Source organism: Amia ocellicauda, chromosome 20, assembly GCF_036373705.1.
Source record: "Amia ocellicauda isolate fAmiCal2 chromosome 20, fAmiCal2.hap1, whole genome shotgun sequence".
NCBI classification, from domain to species: domain Eukaryota; kingdom Metazoa; phylum Chordata; class Actinopteri; order Amiiformes; family Amiidae; genus Amia; species Amia ocellicauda.
This window is the reverse complement of record NC_089869.1, coordinates 9,730,231-9,743,175: the sequence shown is the minus strand read 5'-3', so window position 1 is coordinate 9,743,175 and position 12,945 is coordinate 9,730,231. Positions and strand designations below refer to the sequence as shown.

At 38.1% G+C, this 12,945-nt stretch overlaps 2 protein-coding genes across 2 annotated transcripts in view; both read left to right on the top strand.

Moving 5' to 3' along the window:
- LOC136715696 (regulator of G-protein signaling 10) overlaps positions 1 to 5,996 on the top strand; it is a 7,852-nt gene extending 1,856 nt beyond the window's left edge. The window contains exons 3-5 of the mRNA XM_066693052.1: positions 639 to 725; positions 1,911 to 2,054; positions 3,640 to 5,996. Of these exons, the coding sequence (XP_066549149.1) occupies positions 639 to 725; positions 1,911 to 2,054; positions 3,640 to 3,792 (384 nt within the window). The 3' untranslated portion in view covers positions 3,793 to 5,996. The remainder of the gene's footprint in view (positions 1 to 638; positions 726 to 1,910; positions 2,055 to 3,639) is intronic.
- A 135-nt stretch (positions 5,997 to 6,131) lies between these two features.
- On the top strand, positions 6,132 to 12,887 carry LOC136715695 (uncharacterized). The gene is made up of 2 exons (XM_066693051.1): positions 6,132 to 10,039; positions 11,684 to 12,887. Exons 1-2 carry the CDS (start codon positions 9,929 to 9,931, stop codon positions 12,194 to 12,196), a joined length of 624 nt encoding a protein of 207 aa, XP_066549148.1. The 5' UTR covers positions 6,132 to 9,928; the 3' UTR covers positions 12,197 to 12,887.
- Positions 12,888 to 12,945: the final 58 nt, after the last annotated feature.

Sequence of the window (12,945 nt, the reverse complement as noted above, 5' to 3'; positions counted from 1 at the left end):
GTGTTAAATGATGCTATTTTCTGTGTTTCTCTTGGCTAAGTTTAGACGTGTTATGTAGGGACACACCTTGATACTATCAAGAAATGATCCAAAACAGCACTTAAAATGAAAATATTTCAAGAACAAGGGTATGGTTTCTTAATAGCTTAAGGATTAAATGTTGGTGAAGGCCTCAATTCATTTTTGTATTTCTTCTTAACCCTATGACAGTTCAGTACAAAAGGTTATGTAATTTGTTTGCCAGTGTTTGTTTGTCTTGCTTTTCTCCCCAACCGAGAGTATGTAAAATTTAATTTTATGTTCCACAGATTGCCTCAAGATATTTCCTGTGGCAACTTCAAACAAAATGGTTATCAATACAGAATGAACAAACACTTACTGCTGTGACTGTGTGCTTCACAGATATTTTGCTTTCTGCTCGTGGAATTCCACGGCGTCAGAAAATTGTAAAACGCTTAGTCTTTTTACGGTACAATGTATCACAAATCAAATGACAGGATAATTGATTAAAGAATAATTGCATAGTTCTGGTTCAGAGAGAGGGTCCTTTTCTCGATATCTGCATTACTGTTTTCAATCAAGGACAGTCGCAAAAGTAAGAAATTATTTTTTAAAATCACTATCTGTTTCCTTCACAGGAGTTTTTAAAGAGTGAATTTAGTGAAGAAAATGTTTTGTTTTGGTTAGCATGTGAAGACTTCAAGAAGACCCAAGACCTGCAAAAGGTATTGCCTAAAATACTTTCTTGATTCTGAAAGCTAGGGAGTAGCTAGTATTAATTCATTTGCCATTTATTAAGCAGTTTTAAATCATACTCACAAGGTAAGGATGAGTTTTTGTGTTTTTATATCTTGCAGCGCTTCTGCATGTATTCCTACTGTGGAGCTTACAATGTCCAACAATCCTAAAACGGAAAGACCAAAATATATATTTTAATTTCCCCATTGCTGTATATAAATGTATAAACAATCTCATCTTAGTTTCAACAGCAAAGCAAGATATTGGTTCCTGACTTTTTCAGTTGTAACAAATCCACACACACAATGATGGTATTGAGCGTTAGAGGGTCGTTCATTATGAATAGTTATCCCCTTCCTCACTTTCTGATATATTCTGGAAAAAAAAAACCTGCAGTTTGAACATTAATGCTTAATTCATATTTTCAGGTGACTCGTGTTTAGTTATCAGAATGAGGAGGCTGCTTGTTTAAACAACAATGATAAAATCCCTTTCATGTGTATAGGCTCAATATCCCATGTATTGTACATATTATGCAGATGATAACTGTGGCTTTGCACCCTGGTCTCTCAGATGTGAGTCAGTGTGATGTGGCATGATAATTGATTGCACATGTATGGAGATCCAGTCTGCAGAGCCATCCGGGCCTACACACATGCACGTCCTGTTCCCAGTAGTTTTCCTTTTCAAGAAGTGCCTGGGTTTTGTTTTACATTTTACATTGTGCAGGGCGTTGTGCCCTTGTAATATTAGATTTTAACATTTTAACATTCTTTTTCCACATAGACATTCTGTTCATCTGTGTTTTGTCCCTATAACACATCAATTTATTGTTGGTTGTAAAACCAGGATAGAATGTCTTTGTTGGAGAAATAGCATTCCTAAAATTGTAGCGCATGTTCATTGGCTGGGGATTGGCTGGTATTTCTGAGATGCAGTTTTCATGAACTGTGGTTAACCTTTCCTTGGATATTACAGCACCTACGAAGTTTGCCATGTAATCTCACCCAGTATACACTCAAATAATTCAGTTGAGAAGGACATTTTTAATTAAGCATGATCTCTGAAGTGAATACACCTTTAAATGCGCCTGTGTTTGTGTGTAAGCTCTGAAATGTTCAAGGTTCTCAGGAAATGCATTGGATGTATCTTGATTTTGTGTACAAATCCAGCTCAGGGAAAAAGCCAAACAGATCTACTCCACATATCTGTCGAGCAAATCCACGACCCAGGTGAATGTGGAAGGACAGTCCCGGCTGAATGAAAGCATGCTGGAGCAAGCACACCCGCTGATGTTTGAAAAACTACAGGAACAGGTGAGAAACACCAGCAGCTGTAGTATAATGCTTTCAAATTACATTTTACTTGCATGAATTCCAAATTTAAAATATAGTTGTTACATTTCAAACTGTGCTATGGAGATATCTTTAACTTATTTTCATATTTACCTATACGTTTTTTCTTAAAATTCCCTTTAATACTAACTGCAGATTCACATTGCCATTTTTTGTTCGATTGTTTAGTTTTTTTCAATTTATAAATGAACCTTTTCTAGAGGTTAAGGAGGAGGATGTTTTAAGTGGGAATTAAATGGAATATGTGTTTTTTTTTCTGCATTGTTGGGTTAAAAACAACAGTCTGCATTACAAAATAATTTCACAACACCAGTGAAAACCAGAACTTCTGTTTCCTTATTCTTTTGGACATTTTAAAAATAAAAGAGTGAACCAGAAACTAGACGAAAAAGAGGATGGCTTAGTGTTTTTTTAATTTTTTATTTGGAAATTCAGATATTGGTCAATGCTCTGCCGGAACTGTGAACCAGATACCTTAACTCAAGCACCGTCTGTTGTAACTTAGTTGGGTGACAATCTTCCATCTGACGTTTGACTGTTCATAGGGGTTTTTAATCTAAATTATGTAATTAATTTCATACAGATAAGTGAGTATTCTGTGTGTGTCACAGGTGGTTGTCGTTTTCAAATGTTATATTGTTTTGCATGTAAAAATACATGAATACGTGACAGCAATCCAAATGATAAAAAAAAAAGTAGCCCTTACTGCCCAACACCATATTAGGGACTCAGATTTAAGACTATAAATCTACATTTTGATATGCATTTATGATATTAATTTGGCATGATTGTTTTAAGCAAAGCAAGCTATAGTCTATGGTGAAATCTGCCTCTATGAGAATAACTGTTTTCTAATTATTCACAGGGTGTGTGAGAAATCTTAAAATAATTTTTCATTACCCTGTGGGAACCGATATATATATATATATATATATCGAAAGCATGCAGGGCAGGGCAATTCCAGTCAGAGGGTGGGGTTCCTGCCAGTACCTTTCAATCAGCAACTAATTAAGACCTGAAATAAACCATTTAGGCCATTTGACTTCTTATCCTAATAATGACTTCAATTACATAATTGAGTCCTGGAGTCAAAATAAAACCAGCAACCCCCGCAGCCCTCAGGGACTAGAATAGCCCACTCTGATCTGAATCGTATAGCTTTCCCTCTTTTGTATTACCAGAGGCAGATTACCACTGATATCATTTTGGAGAATCACGCTTTATAGCTTTAATGAAAGCACCTACACAGTTGTGCAGTGTGAGCGAACAATAGACCTTTGAGTGTCTTGTGGTTTTAGGCAAAGTATTCCAGTACTTTTTATATACAGAAAAAAATTACATTTTGTTTTGAGAGGCCTAAAGTAACCCTATGTCATGTGTACACAAGAAATAAATAGCCTTGTATGCTTCTAATTAACTTTATAATCAACCTTGTAGTTTAGAGGCAACAAGTAGAAATAGCATTAATTTTATAGTGGTTTTTTTAAGTCAGTTTACCATGATAAACCTTTACCAAAACCTCATGATTTTATGTTGCTTCCTTCAGATCTTTAACCTCATGAAGTTTGACAGCTATAGTCGCTTCCTTCGATCAGACATCTTCCAGAAGGCCAAGAAGCTGGAGGAAAATGGCCAGAAAGTGTCCAGTGGTAGCGAGGAAACGGCTGCCAAACGAGCTTCCATAATTTACAACACATGACAAACACTGTGGATTTGTGCAGAGAAAACCATTGCTTCAATCGTGATCTTGGCTCTAGCCGTGTGCTTTTTTCTGATGGATAAAAAAAAGTCCTGTGTGGTCTGTCTGGTTGAAGAAAGAAAAAAAAAAACAGAGCTGTGGAGATCTTCCAGTTTTGCTTCTAGTTGCCAAATTTTGCCCCCACTCGTCCTTGATTACTGTGGAGGACTGAGACATCGCTATATCAAGCCCATCTTTTCTATTTGACAGCTGGAATAACAAGACAATGTCCAGTTGTGAGACTCCTTTCTTAGGAGACTTGTTTGGAAAAACAAGACGGTAGACTTCCTGTCAATGTGTGTTTCTGCTTTTGTACTACGGAAATACTTTTTAATCGCTCCTGCAGTTTTTGTTGTAGCTTGAAAGCTTTTAAACATATCCCTACAGTAGCGATGGCAATAGGCATAGGGACTTTCATTCTACCAGTGTCCTTTTTGAGTCAGAAACCACTTAAGACCTCAGTCTATTAAGGCCACTCAGCAATCTGCTGGATTTCTTCAGTTTCAGTGGAGGAATTATATGATGTTCAGGGTAAAGTCGTGCAATACAAAGATTGATCAAGATAAGAGTGCTTAGTTTTTTCTCACCACAGAGCAACATGTTTCTTCAGATGCTTTTTTAGTCTTTTTTTTCCCCCCCGTGAAGAACCTTGATAGCTTGGCCACTATGAACAAAAATTGAACTGTTTCACAACCCATGCACTTCAAGGACAGAGCTGAGTTGTCCTTACCACACTGGTGTAACACTGGAAAATGTCATCCTGTATAGATGTGTTGTCCATTCTATGCAATTGGTTTAACATTTCATTTTAAATGCTGGATACACTGTGCCTACGTACAGACTGGGATCTAGATATCACTGTACGTACCACGTCAGACCCTGGCTGAGTTGTTTGCCCCTGTATTATCTGAGATGAGTTTAACCAGATATGGTGGGTTGTAGTTTGGAATCAGATAGTTGTGAGCTCTTAGTGGTTTTCTCACTTTGTACTGGATGTTTTTTTGTAACCATCTTTTTACTCAGCTGACCTAGACAAAATAGGCGTGTCTGACTTCTGTGTACAGATGAAGAGTTAACACATCGCCTGTTGACCACATTCCCGTTGCATCAGTAGTACTTCTGGTGTTTTTTTGGTTTGGCTGTTTCCCCTCTCATTCTTACCTGGTGTTTGTGAAGACGGTGTCCTTCGAGTCTCAGTAACGGAGCCTTTTCTTACACCAGAGGACTGGTACCGTCCAGGCCTGCAGGATCCGTGGGCACCTTTTTAGTAGTTCTGGAGCTGCTGGAAGCTGGAAGCCCAAACTGGATTTGAGCTGCCTGGGACTCAGGGACTTCACAGACCAGCAATATTAATGTTTGATCAGTCAGGGCTATGGAATGTCTCTAATGTAAACTAATTATAGTTTTTTTTTTAAATAAATGCTTGTATTATTTCCAAACACTTCTTACAATAACACAAAACAAAGACTTAAAAGAAAAGCATGTACAGAAATGTACAGTAAAAACGTCTGGTGCAAAATAAATATTTTCTTTACAAAAACAGATTGTAAAATAATACAAACAAACCAAAAATGGAGATTTTCTCTCTTGTATTAGCAATATGTGACATGTGAGACTTTGAACTACACTTTGTTTAATGGGGCTGTTTAATAGCTAAATAACCTTTTAAAAGTTTAAAAGATGCAATTATAATTCGGAATTTGAATGTAAATATGATGTATGTGAACCAACGTCTCCACTTTTCTTGCACAGATGTACAATATGAATTAATACAATTTGCCAATAAATACGGTCCTTTATGTTTAACTCCCTGCATAACTCAGGTTAGGGCTGTATGCCGTTGAGCTCCAGCACACTTTCTTGTGCACAGCATGTACTGCATGTAATGTTTGCTTCTTTTGATTCTACTGGATGACTGTTAAGATGTTATTGTATAAAGCAGAGACTATCCAGTTTAGGTTGGACATTTAAGATACTGAGATGGAAAAGCATCTAATAAAGAGGACCAGATATGAATGGTTGTTGGTTTTAAGACTAAAATAATATTTATGACAGGCAGTATCACTTGTTAAAATGTAAAGTTTACTTTTTTTTTTTTTTTCTTTTTTTTGGTACTGAAACTGCTCATAGTTTGTATGTCATGTTTTAAAATCTTTCTATTCAAATATTTGTGTTTCAGAACTTTTTTTAGACCATAGTTTCTGGTAAAATGGTTTAAATTTGTTAAACAATGTTGCCACTTCTTTCTCAATGAAAACTCCAAGACTGAGCATTTCTGGAACAGTTTTTACGGTGTGTGAGGCGGCCCTTTATCGTCGTGTAATCAGCAGCCAGATTAGCTTCAAGACTAAAGGGAGATGGGAGAGAATTGTCAAAAACAGGAAATGCTTTATATACAGAAACATGTGTATTTCAGTTAATCACCAAAGTCTCTCTCTAAACCTCACACAGCTGCAAGGCTGCTTTAGTCACATTATGCAGCTCTTTGATACCTTTGTCACATGTATTATCTTCAGCCTTACGGGCTTTAGGTGGCAGTTAATATCTGGTAATATCGGTAAAATCTGTCAGCACTTTTCTTATAGCCTGACATCTAAACCACTGAATTGTATCTAGACCACTGCAAATAACTGCAGTAAGCAAGAGCAGGTCTTAGCTGGGAGGTTTGTGCTCCAGCTTTGCACAGACCAAAATGAAACAACTTGTGACTTTGTTCCATTGTTAATTGAGTTATTATGTCTGTTCCCCTTTGACGTCTGTTTTCTGCAGGACATTTGTAGTCCTGACGTGCTCAAAGTCATGAAGGAATACTGATCCTGGATGTATAATAATATGTTTTAAAGGGCAGTCTTCAGCAGAGTAGAATCTGAGCAGAATTGCTTTGTTCTTTTAATGTCATTTCTGTTACGTTTGGTTGTGAACTCTCAGTTTTGTAACGTTTTGATGAGTGCGGGAGTATTTGTCAGGTTGTGTGCAGCTGAGTGGTGTGTCCAATTTTACAGCTTATATACATTTTATATAATCATTAGCAGTAGTGAAAATAAGAATAATAACGGCATTGGGTATTTGTGCTCCCTTGGTTGCCGTGCCTCGTTCTTTGTGTGCTCTAGTGTGACTGAAAAGAGGCAGGATTACTCTGAAGGGAAGTGAGTCGTGGGTTGTGTTTTATGTGGGTAGACTTTCATCATTACTTTCAGCTCAGTCAGATGTAATACAGGCTGACATCACACAGCACTCTAGTACCATAATAGGAAGAAAAATAAATCAAAGGAAAAGACGTTTTTTTTTCTGTTGATATCTGCATATGATATCTCTTTAGCCTTTTAACTAGTTTGCTTACAACCAAGAGCCCTGCACAGCAAAATCTGTGATTCTCCTCTCAGAACTCGGTTAAGTCATTCAAAACGGCCAAACGCTTTGTGATGACATGTTGGGTTCAGTTGGTCTCGCTGCCTGTGTTTGTAGTTGATTTGTTTTCCACTTTTGGATTGGAGAGGTGGTTGAATGAGGGTGCACTGATATAGACGGGTTCACCTCTTGGAAAATGACGATTTTATCCTGGTTGCCAGCTATAACGTTATTGAGTCGATTTTGTTTATTTTTTTATTATAATAATTGTGAATACAAAGCTTTTCGGACTTTTTTTGGCGTTTCTACTTCACAGACATGAGGATGCTGGTGAGATGCTGAAAACCATGGAGGAATTCAGCATTTCCCATATGTTTCACAACAAGTCTTCTGTGTGGTATTACCAAACTATATCAGACAATACATGCAGGAATTTGACTGTGTAACAAAACAAACAAACAGACTGGTTAAAAAGCAGCATTTTAAGACACAAACAGAAATGTGAAGGAAGGCCTTATGCCCTATTGGGAAGTCACATGTGATCAGTGTCCCTAGGGCTTTGCAGTTTTGTATAATGGATATTTGTGATCCAAATCCTAGTCATTTGCATTAAATTATCCACTAAAAATATATATATTTTTGTGGTAAATAAATGACATCTGTAGCTACATTGTAAACCAGCAGAGGGCACTCGTGTCTCTCCTGTCTCAATCCAGAAACCAACCAGGGTTTAGCTTGCCTGTGTTACTCGAGTGCAGTTGATAGAAATGAAACCTTAACTTGGACTCTATTCTATTTTGTCAGGCTGCGCTCATCTTGCTAATGCTCTTACCAGATCCCACCAGCTGTTGCAAAATGAATAAATGTCTTCTTCCCTCACATGGAACAGTACCCCTTCGGCTGTGAGACACAATATCCCACTCGCACCTCAGTTACCCCACAGATCTTCACTGCTCAGCGGGACAGAATATTTGCCCCCTGAATAAGACCAGCTTCATTTTGGCCTGACCAAAAAAATCTGTGCTGTTAAATCAAGAACTGCTTCATTATATGGTGCCATAAAAGTATCTCTGGCTGTATTTGGTACAAATGATATTGCAGGTTGCTTGCTCGGATATTGTCATGCAATTATAGTAGGTGGTGACACAGCAACGGATACGTCAAGGGCTATTGTTAGGAGTTCTAATGTAAGGGGAGGGAAAGCAGTATGAATCACATTTTCACCTCTATCTATAATCTTATATAGTATATGTATTATTCTGTGTGTTTACTTGACTTTGAAAAAACATCATTATGAAGCTGTGTGGGATACTTCATAACTGTAAGAGGATGCTCTGGATTTTCATAGACAGTTTTGAGAAAAAACGTACATACCTTGCTTGCATGATACAAAGGCCTCGAACGTGGAAGTGTTTGTGCTCTTGGCTCATGACATCTATCCCACTGTGTTTGGCCGACTGTAGACTAGAGAAATAAACAGCGAGGCTCAATGCCAGAGCAATGCTGTAAAGGCGATGAAGGAACACTAGAGGTAACTTTAACCAAGGCAGACGCAAGGGAGCCATTGGTCAGAGTCCTTGACGGAGTAGATGGTCAAAGCAGTTTCAGAGTTTTTAGGCTGATTGGTATAGAAAGTGTTGACCCTGGCCTTGTGGGGATCAAGCAGAGTATCCTGGGACATCCTGTTCTCCATTTATAGCACATGAACCTGCTGTTTTCACTGCTGCGATATAGGAATCCATGTCATTTTAATACGTATCATAGATCTGTTTGTTGTTTTCTGGAATTGAATTATTTATGACCAATATGACTTTGCTCTGTACGATGCCAATAAGATTGCAGTGTAACATTCTGTAAATCTGTTTGTTTTTATGCTGTTGTTTTGTTCCTGTTTATTAAGGGGTATGAGTAAATCTGGAGGGCGTTGTATACATTATTCATTATAGGAATGCCAGCTGACCTTGTCTCCACCCAGTAATGTTTTAAAATTCATTTCAATGGTCTGATATGCTTTCAACTTCCATCACAGATCTTTTAATCTAAACTGGGGCTTGGCGCTCTCTCTCAGCAGCAGCTGTTGTTTTGAGGGAGAGTAATCCTCTTGATAGCTACTAGCACTTGGTGCCTTACAGGTTATTCGGTTATTATGCCAAATCCACTAACTAGGAAGATCTGTCTAGCTGTTGTTTTTGTGTGTTGACTTATTCATGTGTACAGTGTGAAGCTTAAATACTCTGACTAACGTGGATTCCCACTGACAGAGCTTCCAGTCACTGAACACAGGTGCCTGTGGCAATTACATGCCATGATACGCATAACTGGGGACGGCGTCACGACCTGGGTTTGATACGGAGTGGCTCATGCAAATGAAAGACTTTGACATGAGTAAATCCAAGAAGCAGGCAGAGCTCTGTTAATCGCTCTTTAATCCGAACTCTGTGCACTTTTCCGGAGCTTCCAGCAAGTAGTAGTAGGAAACTCTGTGAGAAAGAAGTCAGGCACGTAGCACTCACAGAAAGCAACTTCAAGGAGCTGACTAGGAAGGCAGATCATGCAAGAAATTGCAGCAGGACAATCAATAGTCAGTTTAGTGTAAAATGATTTGGATTTGTTCATTTTGTAAGCAGAGCAATAAAATCTCTATATTAATAATTGGTAAAAAGGTGATTTTTGTTTTGTTTTATAAAAGAACACATCATTGAAAATAAGAGGGAAGACTGATTTTATAAGAGATCTCCTGCAATACAAAATGCCTCACTATAGTAACCCACGGAGGTATGGGGCGCGGAGGAGGTCAAACAGCACTGGCGTCTGCATCCTGCCGAGCATCCCGGAATACCCAGGCTTCCAGGACATCAAGGTGTGTTATATTTTAATTAGCTCATTCCTTGTACAGTAGAATACTAATTTGTCAGTCTACTCATGTGGGTTAATTATGCACGATCTTAGTTTAAGAGGGAGCCATCTTCTATAATTTTCAAGATGTGAGAAAATTCTTTCGGGCAATTCAGTGACAGGACATTACTCTCAGGACTAAATTAAAAAAACACTAGTTTGCATCACTAATTCTACAAATGTGTAAAAGAAACCAAAATAGGTTTACTATAGAATTAAATAGTACAGTTCATCAATAATTGAACCCAAAAAGTGATTTCTTCAACGACTAATCAAATTCTGGTTTACAGCTTAAGTGAATATAAAATAATTTGTAAACTATAAATCTGCTTCTTTAGGAAATGCACTGTTTGCAACTATTCCCTATATGTGCATGAATGCCAGAGAAATCAAACTCTGGAAACCTTTTTTTATATATGTATACTGTATATAAATGAAATAAAATCTTGTACACTTTATCGTTCAGCAACACAACTACCAAATCAGTTTTTATTTAATTTGAAAGACTTGGAAGACTGCTTCTTAAAGGCTTAAATTACACGCTAAATGTAAATACATTCTTCCACAGAAATTCGACACAACCCATCTAAAGCAAGTTGTTTACTCTGTGCCTCATTACATCACCCTGCGTGACAGACTTTCTGTCTGACTCCGACCAAGCCCAGTAAGAGGAAACTGATCATAAAAAAACTAAAGGAAATATAAAAGTGTCAGCAAAGTTTGTTTTTCTGTGTTTACCCTCCCCAGAGATATAATAGGTTATTTTTTAACTCACAATTTTAAAAGGGGAACCTAATGCAGTATTTTGCTCAGTTGCTTCCATAAGAAAAGTGCTTAGTTTTCAACTTCATCTCCCTAATTTAAAGATCCCTTCATTGTCTCACAAAGCCTCTCAGGTAACCTTACAGAGATACATATTTAATGGAGGCTTTAGCGTTTGAGTGTAACACCAGCTCCACCTGCTTTGGTCACATTTTCACTTTTCTTAACCCCCTTAAAACAACCGAACAGTAATAAGAAATACTTCAACACACATTTCCCTAAGCAGTGTCAGGACTCCCCAGACATGCAGAGAAGAGCTAAAAGAAAAAAAAAAAAAAAAAAAAAAAACATGTCCACCACATTTGGATTAAATATTAATTATGACAGATGTTTTACAATGTCAACTAATGCTTTTAGGCGGAACTGACTTCTGTTATGAAACTTTAATGACCGGTAAAAGTTCAATTCATTTTTGTTAATGGTGCTTTTACATTACTGTGTACAATGAGGGGAAGCACAGCAGCATTTAGAATAAAATAAATCACATTGGTGCTACAACCTGCTGCCGTTAGAGGTCTCATGACCATTGGGGCTTAAACATGCAGATTAACTAATCCATACCGGTTAGCTTCACAAATTAGGATTTAAGAAGGCTGACCTGTGACAGGACATTCACATGTCCACAGAAAACATGACCACTGAGCACTGGTATCACAGGAGTCACAATCTTTCTGTGTCCCAGTGCAACCTTGTTCACGGCTGAGTAAACTGACAACCTCAGAAAAATGTTTTGCCCTGTGAGTCCACATTAGTATTTTAACCATTGTTTCACCTCTTAAATCACCAGGTTTCAAGGAGTCTACCTTTGAGCCCCAACTCCAGCCCCGTCTTACTGGAACCACCGCCAAAGAGGAGCCCTTCGCCACCCACCCATTTCCAGAGCAATGTGGTTGTGAAGTCCTTGATTTACAAGAGCCTGAAGTGCCAGGAGGTTGTGAGCACGCAGAACCACAAACTCCCTCAGCAGGACCTGGGCAACTGGCCAGGTGGCTTCCACGAACAGAACCTGGAGGACTACTTCAATGCCAGACTGACGGAGCTGAGGAACCCGGACATGCACAAGAGGCCGAGCGGCAGGACGGGCCTGCCCCGGTACGGCCACAGCAGGCAGGTCAGACGTCGCAACAGCTGTACGGCTCTCCTCGTGGGCACCGCCACGAAAGACTACGAGCACCTGGAGAGTCGGACGCAGGCAGAGTGTGACAGCAAGGTCAAGCCGTTGAGCGTCTTTGATTTTTACAAGCGCTGCAAGATCGATTGTTGGAACAAAATCAATAGCTGGCGTGTCTTCAAGTCTTAATCCGACACACGTCTGGTTAACCGCTATCTGATCTGTCAGGTCTAACAATGCGAGAACAATCCTTTGGTATGGACCTGCTATCCCTCAAAGATGAAGGACGTTGCATCACACACTATTCTTTGAACACAGCTTTTCTTTTTTACTTCAACTGCAAGTAAGGTTTCCTTTAGTTATGCAGTTATCTAATTCTTTTGTTTTTGTTTTTTCCATGTATGAAAATGCATTCATACACACATCAACATTTTCTTTTTTACACAGAAGGAGTATGAAAGGAGCATCAATAATATACACCTTAACAAAAAAAAGTATACGTTTCCAACAAAGTTAGCAAATATATATATAGAATGTATATTATAAACAATATCATCTAAAAATGATTTGTAATTATGTAAATAAAGATAATTTGTTTTCTGCAATATTATAAATGATACATAAGAATTATTTTTTAATCAATGGCTGTCAGTTCGTGCTTTCTTTTTACTGGAGACATTTAGACTCACCAAATGAACATTTCCCCTGCACCTGCTTTACTTCAAATATCACACAAAAAATGGGAAGGCAGGGGTTGAAATTGAAAATGACTATGTGTAGGGCCATATACAAATATTTTGTTACTAACACAGAAAAGGTTGCAAAAGTGATGTTACTGCACATATTTACAAAAGTAATTGTCACCAGAAAACTATCAGATGTCACTGTAATATGTAGTACTGGAATTTACGTCACCAACGCCCGAAAACCATACAAAA

What these genes read in the sequence shown, in the direction of transcription:
- LOC136715695 (XM_066693051.1), top strand. Translation starts at nt 9,929, where the DNA reads ATGCCTCACTATAGTAACCCACGGAGGTATGGGGCGCGGAGGAGGTCA. An exon ending in CAGGCTTCCAGGACATCAAG is followed by an intron (nt 10,040 to 11,683) that starts GTGTGTTATATT and finishes TTAAATCACCAG; the next exon opens with GTTTCAAGGAGTCTACCTTT.